Below are 18,132 nucleotides of genomic sequence, written 5' to 3' on the forward strand. Positions count from 1 at the left end.
GATCAACTGTCAAATGTGCATATTAAAATAATGACTAGCTTCCTTTTGTTTTATTTTCGAATTAAAGTTCTTTGAGTAAAACATGCCACACTTCGATGGAGAGCCATTGCACTAGAATTGAAATGCTTTCTTTTAGACAATACATGTCCTATTTTGCAATTCGTCTTGGTTACTTCTCCTGAGATTGATACTTTGATACTCCGGAGTCCGGAGTGATTGCTACCTAGCTTGTGCCAAAGCTAGTTATTAACTTGCTTCTTCTGGTACCGAGTCGTAGGAAAACCCCACCAAGATGTCTTGATTAATAAATTATCAGAAATCAGAACAAGCATTTGCCTACGTATTTGATGCTTACGGCTTCAAGCTTTGTGAACTGCCAATTGTTTTGATAAGTAGGCAAATACTTATATTAGGTGTTGTGATTCTCCATGGTGGTTCCTTGACTTCCTTCTAAGTTCTAATTACCATGAGAGTTATTCTTTGCTACAGGTGATTAATTATGATTGTAGTATTTATATTGCAATTAGTGGTGAAAACCTTTTCCCTGGCAGATTTTGATATCTGAACATTTTCTTCGTGTCTTGTCTACATTAATCAGGAGACTTCAACATATGAGTCTGCTTTAGACTGGTTGTGCTTAAATATTCCTGGCAATGAGCTCCCACTTAGGTTTTCTAGTGGCACTTCTTCTCACCCAAGTGGAGGTACTGGTAATTACATAGATTGTTGATTAATTCTGATCTCCTATTGTGCACAACCGTCTCAACGAACATTCTGAGCAGGTTCAGTTGGAGTGGTTTCCACCGCTCGTGAAGATTGGGTTTCATCGATGGAGTCACCAGAAATTGTAGCTGATGAAGCTTTAGAAGTCGTTAAAATTAAGGGACGAAAAGGTGATGAAACGCTGGAGTCCTTTCAGCATTCGCAAGCAGATTGGATTCGCCAGTATGTGGAACTACATGAAGAGGTATCGATGAGTCACTACCAGAAAACTTTTCAAATTATTTGTTTCGAAAATTTTGCATCATATTGATCTTTTCACTTTGGATAAGAAACTATCAATGTAAAAATCAAAGATCTAAAATGCACATGGATTTACGTAAGCTGGGGAGATGTGAAAGATGAAATGCTCGCACATACATTGTGCCAAAGGTGTTGGCCTCTTTTTATTGGAAATTCTTGCCTTATCCAGCCTTTCACAGTCCATCATACATTTTACAAAAATAATAATTACAATAAATTTATTTGTTTTTACCCCTCTTTCATTATGTCTTTATCTTTGAATTTGGGGATTTTAATTCTACAGCAAGCAAACAAATTTCACCAGAGTATTAAGTTTATTTTCTGCACGAAAGAGCTGAGGACTTTAATTTATTTGTTTATTTTCTTTCGAATAAATTGTCAAGATCTGTTTTACCTTTGGTAGCATCTATGGTGTTACCCATATCTAACTGCTTGCATTTGAGTCACATATATATGCTTGGGCTTGTCTAAAACTGGAGACTTGCTTCTGTTTTTCTGTTAAAAATATTGCTTGATGTTCCAGTCAGATTTAAACTTGTAGTTTGAGATGAGAACAACATGGGAGAAAGGAAAACATTTTACTGATTTTATTATATGGAAAATAATATGTCAATCTGTTGGTATTTTATCAGAAAATAAGGATTTTCTCATCTTCTTTCTTGTTAAAAGAATTGGGTTTTCAATTTTCATTTAGTCTCATTATGCCGAGATATTAACTGACTAGAAATTTAATGTTATTCTTTCTACCATAGGGAAGATTTATGACAAAATGTCTGTTTGCAGGATGATTACGATTCTTGGGAAACTGATCTAGTGGGTGATGGCTTGTCAAAGAAGGTACTTCCATCATTGTATTGCAAATTACTGTGATCACGCTAACTACTAACCATAATTATCTTGTTAGCTGTTTGATGACAAACATACTTAAGCGATAAACCTATTTTTTACGCAATTAAGCTTGGTAGAAATTGATTGCAAATATGTATGTATTATAGTGCTGCTTGTCTTATCTCGAGTTTTCAAATTTTGTACATGCTGTTTTGTCACATATAATCATTATACTTTTGGTGTGATCAAGGTGAATTGGATCTTCACCAAACTATATTTTTGGTTGGATGCTTAGTTGATCTTCTCTTTAAAAGTCTATAGCTATTTTGATGTTCTTAATTAAGGCATGATTGAACCTTATGACGTTGTAACCTGGTATTCACATTTTTTCGGTTCTGATGTTTATCACCAACTGCAAAACAAGTTTCATTTTTTAGCATTTTTTTTGTCATGTGCAATTGGTAGGACCTGGAGCCAAAGAGAAACTTCGAGTCTATTGCTGATGAATATAATGCTGCCAGGATAGAAGCAATAAATGCCAAAGCAAGAGGAGATAAAAAAAGCCAGGAAGGAGCAGGCCTAGTTATTCGAAAACTCAAGCAGGAAATGTTGGCCTCAGGTAACCAAAATTTTGTTGTGTACGGCTTACATTTCTCATTTATTGATCTATTCTGAGTGCATGATTTTGATAACTTGGATGTAAATTACTATTCAGGGTTAACGGTTGATGTGTTGGAATCTGGATTTGAAAGTTCTTACCATCTTACGTCTGTGGATGCACTTTCCGATTCTGCTCCCTCAGACAACTATCACGATGCTGCTGTTGCTGAATGTGATATGAAAGCAGACTCACCCTCTACCATGTTTGTAGCTGAAGTTGATCACAAGGGGGTTGTTAACTCTGGCTCACAGGATTACCTAACCAACAATGTTTCCTTGGGTATGGGTATTCCAACACTAGATGAAGCTGCATCAGAAAGGGAATCTGGTGATGTAGAGCTTGGTAATTTCTTTCTGGAAGACGATGCATGTGAGGAGGTTTTGCCTACTGAAGTTTTGAAACTACAAAAGAAAGAAAAATTAAAAGAGCTTTGTAGCGGAAAGAACTTGGAGAAAATGGAAGGAATCTGGAAGAAGGTAATCTGTCATCTATGGAGGTAGTCATCATAATAATTGTTGTGTACTTTGAAATTAAAATTTATAGTGCTTTCATCCTTTTGATAATTCATATTTCCTATCTGAAATAGGCTTATGACCGTAAGAGGTATGTTGTTTCTTCTTATTCATTTTTTCGAATCATAATACATATAAATAATGCTGATTTCATCATTCTATACACTATATGTGTCTTTCTGATCAATTCTCCTTCGCCCTCTCACTGTCATTTCCATCTCCTCTCTCACTAATTAGTTTATCTCTGATTTTGGTGTTTTATTTTTTTGGTAATATGACAGTTTTTTAATCCCTCATTGCACGACTTTTAACTCTAGGGCGATCTACCAAAGATTCCAAAGGCTGTTCTTCACCAACTTTGTCAAAGATCTGAATGGGAAGCACCAAAATATGAAAAAATTCTTGGTGAAGGACATAAGTCTGGTTACTCTGTCAGTATATTGCGGAAAGCTAGTGGCAGGGGTAAGAGCAGGAAAGCTGGAGGGCTGACAACTATCCAGCTTCCAAATCAGGATGAAACTTTTAATACGCCTGAGGTAAATCCTGATTTTTTCTATACAAATAGTAAAATGCATCTAATCTTTATGGAAGGCTCAGTACACAAGGAACGGATCTGTTCTTTTGGTGTGCTAGTGTGTGCATTTTTCCATAAACCTAAGACATCGTGCCTGAGAATTGATCCCTATATCAATATGATAAAATATCACATAACAGACCAATTTAGATTGGTCAAACGGTCGTGGAGACAACACTAGGAGATCAAAGTCACTGCAAGCTCCAATTGGACTGTGTGGTTTGGTTTCTTTTTCATTCAGATATCTGCAATCTGATATTAGTTAACATGCTGCATAACGCGTCTTGACTAGAACCTAGTTTATAATGCCTTCTGTTGTTATGTTAATGAAAGAAACCTGCATATATGCATGCAGTATGTTCTAACAGGGGCTTAGAACGAGATTATGAGTTGATAAGGGATATAAATTTGAAAGGAGTCAATTGTTTTTTATGTATCTTTTAAAGTATTATGTGAAATCACGGCACTCGATCATTCCTTACACTTACCATTCTTTACACTTACCGCTTCACATTGAAGAAGATGATTTTTCTGCATCTCTGTCTCTTGCTACCAACTTAATATCTGGATAATCCCTTTGGTTTTCTTCAAAACCCGAGAAATCTATGGCCACTTCAATTGTAGTGGTTATAACCAGGTTTTTCTACTTCCTCATTTTGGTAACCAAAGATGATATGCAGAATGAAAATTTTCTCCTGAATTCTATCTCATGTCTTCTCTGAGAAAGAAATATATGCACAGGAATTGAGAAAATACCATAACACTTACCAACTTCTGTTATGAAGATGAGCCTTAGAAATATGGGAAGAAGCAGAAGACTTGGCTTATTTTCTTAAAAAATGTTAATCAATTTAACGAGGGCTCACAAGGGTCTTTCTGTTACTAATTTGCTTCAGGAGTGGATCATCTGGATCTCCAAACTTGATTCAGAAGTATCCCAAGCCCTTGATATCTTACTTGTTTTTGTCGGAATGGTCAACCGTTGGACATCTGAATATGTTTCGCCTACTTAATTAATTCAAAACAATCATATTAACTGTTTTCTCTGTAGGATGCACAAAACAGAGTCGCAGCTTATGCACTCCATTATCTATTTCCAGATCTGCCTGTTCACTTAGCACTTTCAGAGCCATATGCTTCATTTGTACTGAGACTGAAAGAAGGTGATTACCTTGAATCTAATTTTTGCTTTGAGTTGACAAATGACAACAATGAATATGTCTTGGTTAAAACTTATGCCTTGTTCAGAGTAATCCTTCTGTCACCTTTTTCAAGGACTATCTTTGATGATTTTTTGAAATCATCCACCTTAAAATTTTCAGGAGAAATGTGGGGAAAAGAAAACTACAGCCAGGAACATCGAAGGGCTGGTTTTGTGGATGCATTGTTGAGTAATGAAAAAGTCGATTCCATCATTAAGGCTGATGGCGCAAATAGTGCTCTTCACGAGAAGATTCAAATGCCACGTATTGTTGAAGCTACTACTGACGCTGATCGTAATGGTCATGATATGTCAATCAACGTTTTTTTCGTTTACATTAAACATTAAGTTGTGTGTTTGAAGAGGAAGGCTGATCAAAGTCAGTTTAGACAGTAAAATTATTCAAACTGTAGTTAATTTAGACAGTATGTGCAGGCTTTTTTTTTCAGCTCTTGAAATCCTTTCTTGATGCTTTCCTCATTCTCATGTTTTTCACATACAGGCATGAACAGGAACATGCTTGCTGTAAGCTTGCACCTTAAGAAGGAACAACAGCGTAAGAAGGAAATAATAAAGTACAAGGTTAGTGTCTCGCTGTCCAGAAAATTTGTGATGAGTAGGAGTTGCATCTTGTCTAAGCTGTTGATGTGCCAATGTTCTTCTGAGTAGGAGTTGTTGAAATCAAGGTTGAGCCTCCCTATTGCTGAGTTAAGAGGTGATATTTTGCATTCACTTGAAGAAAATAATGTTGTGGTTATTTCTGGGGAGACAGGCTGTGGAAAAACAACTCAGGTTTGAGATTCATTAAAATTATCCCTCTAATTTAACTCTCAGTAAGTTTATGCTTTAGTCATTGCATGTTTTTACCCAGGTCTGTTGTATATTGTGTCGGTCATGTAGGTTCCACAGTACATATTGGATGATATGATTGAAGCAGAACGCGGGGGTTTCTGTAATGTAATATGCACTCAGCCCAGGAGGATTGCGGTCAGTTATATAACTCAGTTGCTAATTTGGGCATAAAATTATTCCATATTGTTTTCGAACCATGTGAAGAACCATAATTCGATTAGGCCTTGGTACGTGTATAACTATGTTGCATGGATATGGGTACAGGTACAGGTTCGGGTACGGGTATCGTATCGAATACGGTACAGATACGACGATACGGAAAATTTTGAAAATATACGACACGAAACGGCGTGTATAACATTGACAATTGTACAAATATATTGCTTTTCAAGTTTGTCATTGAGAGAATGGAAAATGTTGGACTGAAGATACTCTGGTTTTCAGGCTATTTCTGTTGCTGAAAGAGTTGCTGATGAGCGTTGTGAATCTTCTCCAGGATCGAATGATTGTTTGGTTGGGTATCAGGTCCGTCTTGACAGTGCAAGGTTTGTTGTCCTTTTCTGAAGTACACTTTCCATAATTATATGGCTTCCTGTTAAATGAAGTAGAAAATATTCCCTTGGCAACACATATTGTAATACTCTGAATGTGAGGCTCACATCCTAATTCTTCCGCTTATTTTTCAGCCTTTTGGATTTGCCAAATGCTTGTCATCATTTTTAGTAAGCTAATTTTTTTTGGCGATTTTCCTCAGACATTCTTAGGGTAGTATGTCATGAATTTTATCATATTCTTTGCATTTAAATTAGATACACTGGCATCTCCTTGGCGATTTTGCAAACACTGTGGCAAACTTTTGTTTTGTTTTTGACTGGGCTTGACTGATCATACATCACTGAGATTACCGGCAGTTTTTTGTCTTTTGCAATTTATTTTTAATATGCTTGTTTGAATATTTACATAGAGGCGGTTGGTATATGACCAATGAGCAACAAATGGATGGGGTTTGATGGTTTGCCAAAATGATACCATGGTCTACACAAAAGAAACAATATAGAATTGAAGGCAGATCTATTTAAATTTACAAATAACTGATCAACTGAACCTCATAAATACTGTATGCTTGTCTTATGCACTGGGTGAGAAAGCTGGTTTTATTGATTGGGAAGTGCTTTTGATTTGGGTTCTTCTATAAGTTTGGTTGGAAAGTTTTTTGCTTTGTACAAGAGTGCGATAAAAAATTCGAATAGTGTATACTAGTCGTCTAGCATGTTTTAATAAAGATTTATTCATGTTGAGCTGAAATGGATAATCTGGATAATAAAAGTTAAAATACCGTCTGAATTATAAAATTAAATTTTTTAGTGATTGTAGTTTGGTGGGATATGCTAGATCATATCTTATCGGGTGATGAAGTCCCATCACTTTACTGATGTTCGCCATTGAAAGTTTTGATGAGCATGTGATATGTTTGTGTTGGCAAGAGATGATGTGATCATGTTCATCAGAAAATGTATTTACTGAAAGCATTATTGCTTGTAAACCTGACATGGTTGTTTCTGGTTTATGGATGTATAAGCTTGTAGATATTCTAGATTTACCAAACCAAAAGTAGTTTAGGAAATATCATGTGGTGGAAAGAATGAATATTACCTAAAACACTTCTTTTCTAGTTGTTTACTTTTTTTCTTTCCTCTTTGTCTGTGTTTTTTATTTTTTCTTTGCCCAAGAGTTCCGTTGAGGGTTTTGGCAGGTGAAAAATAACTATATGGCTTTTGCTAATTCTGCACTCATTAATGGTTGTACTCACATGAAGGTTTTGGACTGGCAAGTGTCACATGCACATGAACACATGATAACATTGCCAGTCCTCAGTTGCTACATCATTAAAATTTAATTCCGATGGATATGTATTTTGCTTAAATTTTACTTTTGTTCCAACCGTGGGTGTGTATTCTAGAGCTTTTCACGATGTTGGCACGGAACCGATTATGTAATGTCGTGAAATTTTTGTTCATTTGGTGATGTACAATTTAAATAAAAAAATTGCCACTTATCTCACCAAAAAACCTATTTAATTATGGTCAGATGCAATTGTACATATATATTATCTGTTTCAGCTTCTGGATCACCTTTTCTTTTTCTTACAATTAGTTTTGCTGCTTTAGGACTGAGCAAACGAGGCTTCTGTTCTGTACAACTGGTATTCTTCTCAGGATTTTATCGGTACGTCCAGTGTATTAATTAGGCAATATTATACATTTGTATAAATTCAGTTATTTTCAGATGTAATTAGATACCTTAAGGCTACGTTTGGATTGTTGGATTTGATTTTGTGGAATTTGATTTATGAAATGATTTTTAAAATGGATTTCAAATGCATCCATGAAATAAAAATGCTCAAGGAAGACCCTACACGAACGTGCGAGCTGCCCATCAATTCATTAATGAAAGCAAGTTCTGTTCAAAAACCTTGAAACCATTGTTGCTAATCCATCAATCTAAATGCACCCTAAAAAAATTTAATTTTAGCAGCGAAAAAATGTCATCTCAAATTACATGAACGTTCAGTTTTTTTTCATCTCTCTTACATATTTTGAGTTGAATTCTCAGGGAAATAAAGACTTGTCTGGTGTTAGTCATGTAATTGTTGATGAAGTACATGAGCGATCTCTTTTGGTGAGTACAAAATTGTTTGGTCTTGTTTGTATTGGGGATTCTATGTCAATAATTATTAGCAGAATATGCGTGCTCGTATAATTTGTCAATTTGAATAATAATTGTTGCAAGCGCCAGATGTCAATACTGTAGAAAATAGCATGATGTATTTACTAAATGGTAGCAATTATGTGTTTGCTTATCTTTTTCGTTCATCGTACTAACTTCAGGAATTGACGCTTTATAACATGTATGGCTAAGTTTGGTTTTGTTTTCAAAACTATTTTCCCATTTTTGAAAAACAAAAACAAAACCATTTTCATTTTCTTTTCTAAAAATGCATTGTTGCATCATCGATTTGATCAATATTTTTTTATTCAAATTTCATCTATTCCAAAAAAGGTTCTATTATTGTATTATTTTACAATACTATGCCAGTTACAATTTTAATTATCTACATTCAAAATTTCATCTATTCCAAAAAAAATTCTATTATTATATTATTTTACAATACTATGCCAGTTACAATTTATATTATGAAAAATCAATTACAAGACAGAAAATAATACATTTTGATTTGCTACAATAATTATTTCCCTCTAAAAATATCCAAAACCCAAAACGAACATTCATATCATTACCCAATCCATCTCAGAACAACCAGCACACCGGAAATAAAACCAAACTTACCTGTAAGTTTTAAAGATTGTCATGCTTTGCCTGTGTAAAATTTAATATGCTTGATTTAACAATATATGGTCATATGGGTCCACATGTGCTTAGAAATATAAAACTGTGCCTGTTATTCCTTTGCACTGCTATTTAGAATTTTTGTCAAATGAGGAACCACAAAATCAATCTATTTCTAAGTGAAAGAACAGTCGGAGATTAAATTAATTCGTTGAAACTTCCATGTCATCTTGGTGTGTGAGCAAGTATTGGGTATTTTCTCCCACCCTACTTTCTGTTAATTTTTATTACTACAATATGAAGTCTTAAAATATTTTATCACCTTTCTTGTCTTGCCATAAAATTCATTTAAGAATGCTAGATGTAAGTGTCATAATATTCAATTAAGATTGCTAAATTCTTAAAATTTATATTTTTAGATTATCATACTCACAAAACATTTAAGATTTGTTATGTAGAGGTGCAATAATTGCCTCTGCTGAGTAGAGTAATCGGACCATGACGCATGGACTGTTGTATAGTTTAAAAGATTTGAGTTGCACCGTTACCACCAACTATAACTTTTGGTAAAGTGGCAAACGCTCGATTCTACATGTCCTCTTAAAAAATAAAGTCATTACACGGTGCAACAATTATTAATTTGTATTCATCATTATCATTGGGAACATGAAAGTGTTCTGAGAAGATTTTGATTTCCATGTGAACTATATTTTGTAAATTCTTTTGCTGTAACAGGGGGATTTTCTGCTTATTATTTTGAAGAATCTGATTGAGAAGCAACATGCTAGCAGCAAATCGAACTTGAAAGTTATTCTTATGTATGCTGGTAGCATTTGCAATGTACATTTTCTATGGTGAATGTGAGGTGTTTTGGTCTGTGTTTTTATGATATACTTAATTTATCTTTCTTTTTTCTGTGTTAGGTCTGCAACTGTTGATTCACACATGTTTTCCCACTATTTTGGTGATTGCCCAGTAATTACCGTGCGAGGGAGAACTCATCCTGTGTCGACCCTGTTTCTTGAAGATATACATGAAAACTTGAACTACCATCTTGCTTCAGATTCTCCGGCCTCTATAAACTATGGAATATCTGCAAAAGGCAAGGTACAATTTTGATTGGGTTATTATTGAAAATTAACATTAGGAGACAAGCAATCTCAAACACTGGATAGAAGAAATTGGTAATTGTAATTCATAATCTACAAATAAGAGTTTTATGCATTTTTGTTATATCAGAAATTAACTCCTAGAGCTAAAGAACCAGCTAATTCACTAATAAATTTGATACTTGTGTCTTAACCACCTGTGGTTACATTTCATGTGCATTGTCTAATTTTAGCTTATTGGTTCAACTGTTATTGCATTATTGCAGAATGCTCCTGTTGGCAACAAAAGAGGGAAGAAAAACCTTGTCTTATCTGGATGGGGTGATGAGTCCTTACTTTCTGAAGAATCTGTCAATCCGTATTATATTCAAAGTAATTATCTAAATTACAATGAAAAAACTTGCCAGAATTTGGTATGTTTCTCCTTGTCAAGGTCAAATATTTAACATATTTTATTAATTTTTATGCATTACCTGTTCACAAATCACAATCATGTTTTCAGAGAAATTTGAACGAAGATGTTATCGATTATGATCTTCTTGAGGATCTTGTCTGCCGCGTTGACAAAACTTATGCAGAGGGGGCCATACTAGTCTTTTTGCCGGTAGGGCCATTGATGTGTAATTTACTTTGGTGGCATGCTTATTGTTTGATTTAAACGTAAGTTGATATAATATTTTGTAATATGATAGGGAGTTGCAGAAATAAATATGTTACTTGAAAAACTTGCTGCTTCTCGCCAATTTGGGGGAAATTCATCCGAATGGCTTCTTCCTTTACATTCATCTATAGCACATGAGGATCAGAAGAAAGTGTTTCAGAAACCTCCTGATAACCTTCGCAAGGTAAATATTTCCGCTGTTATTTTTTATAGCTTTCCTTGTGTTGTGAGTTTTATTTCTGTTACATATACTGATTATGTGACTTTATTTTTAAAACTGTTACAATCTTTATCTTTCGTTTTCCTTCATTTTGATAATCTTAAAAAATGAAAAATATGTGTAATATTGGTCTGCCTTCTTGTGCTGTGATAGATATTTGTTCGAGACGTGGCGTTTTAGACTTCTTGTATGTACTTATGCTTTTTTATTTGAAAATATCCCTGTTTTCAATAGGGATGTCTGGTTCGGGTAAATTTAATTGGGCACCTGACATATTGTGTTGGGGAAAAAAATGCCCGAGTAACTATATCCCAATAAATGATCTGGGCACCCATCATCAGGTACCCATAAACACATTCTTGTTTTTCAGGACAAAATCTTAAACCATTCTTTTTATGTACAACGAATGATTATTGAAAATCTTGGGATAACATTTACGGCCCTTTGTGAAAACAGCATATACGGTTCCGAAGCAGCACACAACAATAATAGTCTTATTGGGAGTAATACTTGTCGCCAAATCCATTCATATCATTCTTTATAAAACATTTGGTTTAGTTAAACATTCAAAACACTAGCCCACTGCATCAGTCAAGTAGATATATCTATTTCGTAGAATAAATACAGAAACAAAGTCAAGAATCGAGATATGAATTATGACATAAAGCCCTGTCAACAACTGACGTTGCAACGTCTATTTTGTTTGAATTTATTCCAATATTTCCAATGCCTTTTGAAGTAGAAGCATGATATTTTTGGTCTCGGGTGCGACATCTTTATATAATAACATGAAAATAAAGTATAAAACTGATCACCGAGATTTACGTGGAAAACCCTTAAAAATTATCAGGGTAAAAACCATGGACAAGATGAAAATAATTCCACTATAATATTTTATGTTGTACAACCGTTCACTGTGTATTCAAATAGTACACATTTTCTTAATACATGAGATCAAACACCTCACAAATATTATAGAACTAAGTACTCAAATGCTATGAGATGAAAGAAAAGAACTGAGAATGAGATGAAGAATGACGTGAATTTATGCATCTATTTATAGGTGGTCTTCCTCGTCTGTACACAAGAAATTTCTGTACAATTTCATCTTCTGAATTCACGATGCCATATCCGTTTTTCCTGTTGCAAAATATGACCTGACTTTTTCCTCAAAATTAATGCATACATACCATTCATCATTATTTTGCCAACATTTCTCCCACTTTGAAGATTTGATTGAGAATCAAACATACCTCTTCACACATCTTTTCTATCTTGTCATTCTCCGCTGCTTACATTTCTGCTAGACCACTTGAGAATATACATCATTCAAACTTATCTGTGTTCACGGGCTTGGTCAGAAAACCAGTTACATTATCCGTTGTATGAATTTTATGCATATTCACACTTCTTTCCTCTACGACTTCTCGCACAAAGTGAAATTAAACTCCAATGTGTTTAGACCTGGAATGAAAAGCTGGATTTCCCGCGATGTGCAAGACACTCTGACTGTCACAAAACAAATGAGCCTTATCTTGTTTGTGTCCGATCTCCTCCAACAACATTTGAATCTATATTGCATCCTTGCAAGTTTTAGTAGCTGTCATATCTTCTGCCTCTATCGTTGATAATGCCATGACTATTTGCAGTTTGAAACCCAGCTTATTGCTCCCTCTGCATTTTAAACATATAACTAGTAGTAGATTTTCTCTTACTAGGATCACTTGCATATTCTGAATCGACATATCGCCTGAGTGAAAAATCTGATCTTCCATCATATAATGCACCATTTGTGGTACCCTTAATATATCTAAGGATCATCTTAACAGTACTCCAATGCTCTTGTCCAGGATTCGCCATATACCGACTAACAACTCTCACTGCATGAGCAATGTCCGGTCTTGTACAAATCATGGCGAACACCAAGCTTCTCACTGCTAATACATATGGTACTCGAGACATCTCCATCCTCTGTGCTTTATAGTTATGACACATTTTAGAGGATTAATTGAAATTAACAGGAAGATGGGTTGAGATTGACTTACTATCTTGCATGTGAAGCATTGCAAGACTATCTTCAAATAATTGTTATGGGAAAGCCAAAATTTTCTATTACTCTTGTCTCGGTAAAATTCTATCCCTAGAATCTGATTGTCAGTCCCAAGTCCATCATATAAAATTTCCTAGCTAACTGTGCCTTTAATTCTTGGACCTGGTCTTTTATAAGGGTCTGCACTAAGTCTGTTGTATCTAATACTCATGATATATGAATCGAATCTCTTGTACCAACAACTCGGCGTCTGTTTGAGACCATACAAAGATTTGTTCAACCTACAAACCAAGTTCTCTTTGCCTTTTTCCGTAAAACCTTCTTGCTGGAGCATATAGATTTCTTCTTCAATATCTCCATGAAGAAATATCGTTTTCACATCTAGTTGTTCTAGATGTAGATCAAACTCCGCACACAATGCAACAACTATACCGACTGTTATAAGTTGAACTACAAGAGAAAATATCCCACTGAAGTCAATGTCTTCTTCCTGAGCATACTTTTTTACCTCCAATCTATCACGATACCGCACAACATGGTTATTGTCATCACGCTTGATCTTGTTGAATCATCTTTAACCAATGAACTTTCCTCCATTGTGGTAGTGTAACAAGATCACAAGTTTTATTCATGTCTAATGACTCCAACTCTTTTTGCATTGCTGTCATCCAAAAAGATACATACGAGCTTCGAGTAGCCTGAAGAAATCTGGCTCACCACCTCAGATAATAGACAATATGCAATATTGCTTTCAATGACATAATTTGAAAGCCAACTCGGTGATCTTCAATCTCGAGTTGACTGTCATTTTGGAAACCTCATACTCAACATGTTTTTGTTCCTCATGCTCCGGTAATGCTTCGCTAGAACTTCGATCTTCGTCTGTCTTCTTTTCCTCCTGAATTATTGTAGTTTCTGAATTCAGCGTGTCTTTGTCTTCTTTTACTTTATTTTTCTCCAAGATAACATATCTATTGATGACATGCTTGTGGACTGTAGGTTCCACAAGCGAAACCCTTTTACTCTATAAGCATAATCCAAAAAGTTACGTTTTCTGGATTTCGAATCCAACTTCGATCTTTCTTGCTCATTGTACAGAACGTACACATGACTTTCAAATATGCAAATGAGAATAATTTTTTTTTATAAGAAACGATATTTTTTTAATAATATTGTGTCAAATTACAATAGCGGACTAGTGGTCCACTATATTGAGAAGTACACAACACATAAAAGCTTAATGATAAACAAAAGCCCAATCTCGCAATATATCAAATATTGAGACATTCTTGAAATCTTGATGAGTGCCGATCGACATGGCCACCAATATCTTTATTTTTTCCCAACATTGTTCTCTTGTTTCTTCGTTGTCTTCAAAAATTCTTCTATTTCGTTCCAGCCATACAAACCAACAGATGCATTGAACCACGACACGCCAAAATGTTCTTCACCTGTTGCCTGTCAGCTGTCCTAGATCCATAGCAAATAAATCTCTTGTTGATTCCGGCATCACCCTAAACCAGCTCAAGTTCTTTCAGCGCCTTTGCCCACAATTCTCTTGAGAATGTACAATTGGATGAGCATATGATCCTGACTTTCTGAGGCATTTCGACACAAAACACACCAGTTTGGACAAATAGCAATTGAGGGCCACTTTTTTTGCATCAACTCCGAGGTTGATAACTTACCCTGGGTAGCTATCCAAGAGAATATCTGAATTTTTTTGGGGACTGGAACCTTCCAAATTTGATTCAGTAGAGGGAAAACTGGTAAGTGCTGAAATTGGAAAAAAGACTCGAAGAATGATTTAACCGTGAAAATCCCAGATGAATTAGACCCTCGCCACACTGTTAAATCATCTACCCCTTCAATGATGTCACGACGGCTTACGCACCTCAACAGAATGGATTCGTAGAGCGGATGAACAGAACTTTGTTGGGCAGAACAATAGCCATGTTGAGAACTGCGGGTCTGGCCGCTTGTTATATCATCAATTGCTCTCCTTCAGTGGTGATTGACAGTACATCTTGTATGGTGCGAATGATGTCATCAGACATTTATATTTTGACAGTACCGACTCCAATGATTTCCAAGGCATGATCATTTTCCATGAATACGGATCCTCCTGAGATTGATTCATACTGATCAAACCATTTTCTCTGAGACGTCATGTACCACATCGCTCATGAATCCATAATCCATGTATCTCAAACAAGGTTGTAAATGGCGGGAGGCGGTGGCGGGGCGGTCGGTGACCGCCTACCGCCTCGGCCGCCCAGGCAGTGCCCAGGCGGTTGAAATTTTTTAAATAATTTTTTATAGATAATCATGCAATATAATCATTTTTATGTAAAATGTGCAATTAAATTAATGTTTAAGCACAAAATATAATATCATCTAGATAATGTGCAATTAATAAAGATTCATCATCATATTAGTGTTATTCTGCTAACGAAGTAATATAATTTTTTTACCAAAAAACTAAGTTTAAATTTTCAAAGTTTTAATCAATTATCCATCATTAGAACAAGTAGTAGACTAAACATAACTAATCTTCCAAATCATCTACATATGCACCATCTATTATATCCATGATGCTCTCATCATCGGACTCAAAATCAACATTTTCTTCATTCTCCTCCTCCGATGTTTCTAAATCTTCATTAAGTTCTCTAATGTGGATGTTCTTTGCACTCCTCCTTGGATGTAGCACTTCATCCGCTCCCGAGGCGTCCGCTACCATTCTCCAAGTAAGTCCTGAACCCGGCTCGACCTCATCTTCATCACCATCATCGACAAGCCAACCTTGAGCTTCACTAGCTTGAGAGGATAGAAGCAAATCTCCACCCATTTCTCTTTTGCTCTTCTTCTTCAAAAGATTAGCATTGAATTTGACATATACAATATCATTCAATCTTGATGTCTTAAGCCTATTCCTCTTCTTAGTATATATCAAAAATTTAAAAACATTGTTAAAAAAAAATGATAGATAACATAATTTATGAATTAGTTCTCAATGTTTACCCCTTCAAATTGACTCCAATTTCTTTCACACCCCGATGAACTACTTGTCAAAGAGAGAAATCTCGTTGCCATTTTTTGTAAGTTTGGAGTGTCACCACCGTAATTGGATCACCATCCAACTTAAAAAAGCTAAGAGGAAAAAAATAATTAAACCAAAGATGGGTAAAAAAAATACATGTACTGGCTTGAATAAAAATAAAGGAAAAAAGATTTACCCTGGTCAAAGTCATGGTACACATCCATCTTCTCATATGCCGCAACCGCCATTTTTCTTCCAAAAGTTTCCAGATTTACTCTTACATTTCAGCAATTCATCATTAGCAATGGTAGATTGCATGTCCTCGTCAGTGGCAAAAATTATCTCAACACAAGTCAAAAACTCATTCATGACATTGGTGTCATTTGATATGCTTGAATCTTTGAAGTAAAAAAAACGGATTCAATAAATAAGCGGCATAATGCAAAGGACTATCAAGTCTACCCTTAGACTTCTCGTCAATAATCTTCAAAATAGGGATGGCATTTTCCTTTTTTTTGAAAGACTCTTTAATGTCTTCTTTGGCTTGTTTAAGTGCACCCAATAAGAATGCCATGGAAGGCTTCTTATCACCGTCAACAAGTTGTAAAACTTTCACTAAAAGGGTGAAAACATTCAAAGTTAAAGAAACACCATTCCAAAAAGATATGCTTGTTACCGTGGCTTCCGCCGCTTTCCCCTTGACACTACTCCTTAACTTTGTTTTGCTCCATTCATCGGATGTAAACATGAGTCTCAATTGATCTTTCTTGTCTTTGAGACTTTCCAAAGTCAAAAATGAAGTAGGCAAATCTAGTCAGCCTGGGCCTCACAATATCACTCTTCTTGGTATATTTCCTCATAATAGCCAAAGTTCTATGATGTGCATAGATGAATATAGTCAAGGCCTTTGCTTTCTCAAGTATTCCGCTAAACTTGAGTAGTTTTCCAATTGCTTCAAGCATGAGGTTGATTGTATGAGTCGCACAAGAGGTCCAAAAAATTTGAGGTTGTGTAACCTTCAATAAATCCGCCGCCGCCATATTGTTTGTGGCGTTGTCCGTCACTACTTGAACAACATGTTGCGGGCCAATCTCAATGATATATTTTTCAACAAACTCAAATATATAAACCCCGGTGTGTGCCTCCATGGATTCTTCAATAGAACCAAGGAATGAAGTGCCTAGCTTGCAATTAATACATATATTCATAATGCTTCTCCTCTTGCGATCGGTCCATGCGTCGGTCATTATGGAACATCCATTTTTCAATAACTCTTCTTCATGTTTTTTTAGAGAAAATTTGGTCCTTTCAACTTCTTGTTTCAAAAGTGGCTCTCTCAAAAGATATTGACTTGGAGGTTTGTAGCCCGGACCGAATTGGCCAATCGCCTCTACAAGTTGTCTAAAACTTCGATTGTCAATTGAATGAAAAAGAATCCCCGTTTCGTATATCCATCTAGCAACATACTCATGCACATCATTTGTAAACTTTAACTTCAAGGCATCATTTATATTTTGTTGTCTTGCCTTCGTTGGATCGATTGCGGATGTCCACTTATCAATAGGACCGAGATTCTTTGGCTTTTTTTTTTGAATTATCTCCCATCACTTGACAATCACCATCATCTTCATCAACACATATGTCTACCTCCACCCTTTCTTCTTTTAATTCTTCCACCCTTTGACGCTTTTTATTCTTGCTATTTTCTAGATAGTCTCTCACTCTTTTTTTGTCCTCATCGGATGCTTTAGGACATGCTTCAACTTGTCCTATAATGCCCGCAATATGATGCTTCATCCTATAAACTCCTCTTTTAATAAGCCTCTTACACAACTTGCTTGTCATCCAATCCCTTTTCTCTTTATTATACAACACCCCATATTCCCAAACAATATCATTAGATTTTGGCTTAAGTTCCAACTTCGGTTGTTTATCTTTTTCCGCCATTAATCTTAAACAATAAATCAATAATAAAATAATAAATTAATAATAGTAAAAAAATTGATTTTTGAAATCACAAAATCTGAAATCTTATAAAAAAAGTATGATA

The 18,132-nt window shown here is 35.3% G+C and overlaps 1 protein-coding gene across 5 annotated transcripts in view; it reads left to right on the plus strand.

The window, feature by feature from the left end:
• Window positions 1–18,132, plus strand: part of LOC140814443 (DExH-box ATP-dependent RNA helicase DExH7, chloroplastic) — a 34,664-nt gene that overhangs the window by 638 nt on the left and 15,894 nt on the right. For 4 of the 5 annotated variants that reach the window (XM_073173430.1, XM_073173429.1, XM_073173431.1 and 1 more), the window contains exons 2-20: window positions 599–704; window positions 783–967; window positions 1,807–1,860; window positions 2,317–2,470; window positions 2,567–2,988; window positions 3,342–3,560; window positions 4,650–4,761; window positions 4,921–5,100; window positions 5,302–5,381; window positions 5,469–5,591; window positions 5,700–5,786; window positions 6,096–6,196; window positions 7,820–7,877; window positions 8,265–8,330; window positions 9,735–9,817; window positions 9,923–10,106; window positions 10,375–10,521; window positions 10,611–10,712; window positions 10,801–10,953. In XM_073173430.1, the coding sequence (XP_073029531.1) occupies window positions 599–704; window positions 783–967; window positions 1,807–1,860; window positions 2,317–2,470; window positions 2,567–2,988; window positions 3,342–3,560; window positions 4,650–4,761; window positions 4,921–5,100; window positions 5,302–5,381; window positions 5,469–5,591; window positions 5,700–5,786; window positions 6,096–6,196; window positions 7,820–7,877; window positions 8,265–8,330; window positions 9,735–9,817; window positions 9,923–10,106; window positions 10,375–10,521; window positions 10,611–10,712; window positions 10,801–10,953 (2,616 nt within the window). The remainder of the gene's footprint in view (window positions 1–598; window positions 705–782; window positions 968–1,806; window positions 1,861–2,316; window positions 2,471–2,566; window positions 2,989–3,341; window positions 3,561–4,649; window positions 4,762–4,920; window positions 5,101–5,301; window positions 5,382–5,468; window positions 5,592–5,699; window positions 5,787–6,095; window positions 6,197–7,819; window positions 7,878–8,264; window positions 8,331–9,734; window positions 9,818–9,922; window positions 10,107–10,374; window positions 10,522–10,610; window positions 10,713–10,800; window positions 10,954–18,132) is intronic. The other variant, XM_073173432.1, reaches the window with a different exon arrangement.

The sequence above is a fragment of the Primulina eburnea genome, chromosome 15 (genome assembly GCF_022965805.1).
Source record: "Primulina eburnea isolate SZY01 chromosome 15, ASM2296580v1, whole genome shotgun sequence".
NCBI lineage: Eukaryota > Viridiplantae > Streptophyta > Magnoliopsida > Lamiales > Gesneriaceae > Primulina > Primulina eburnea.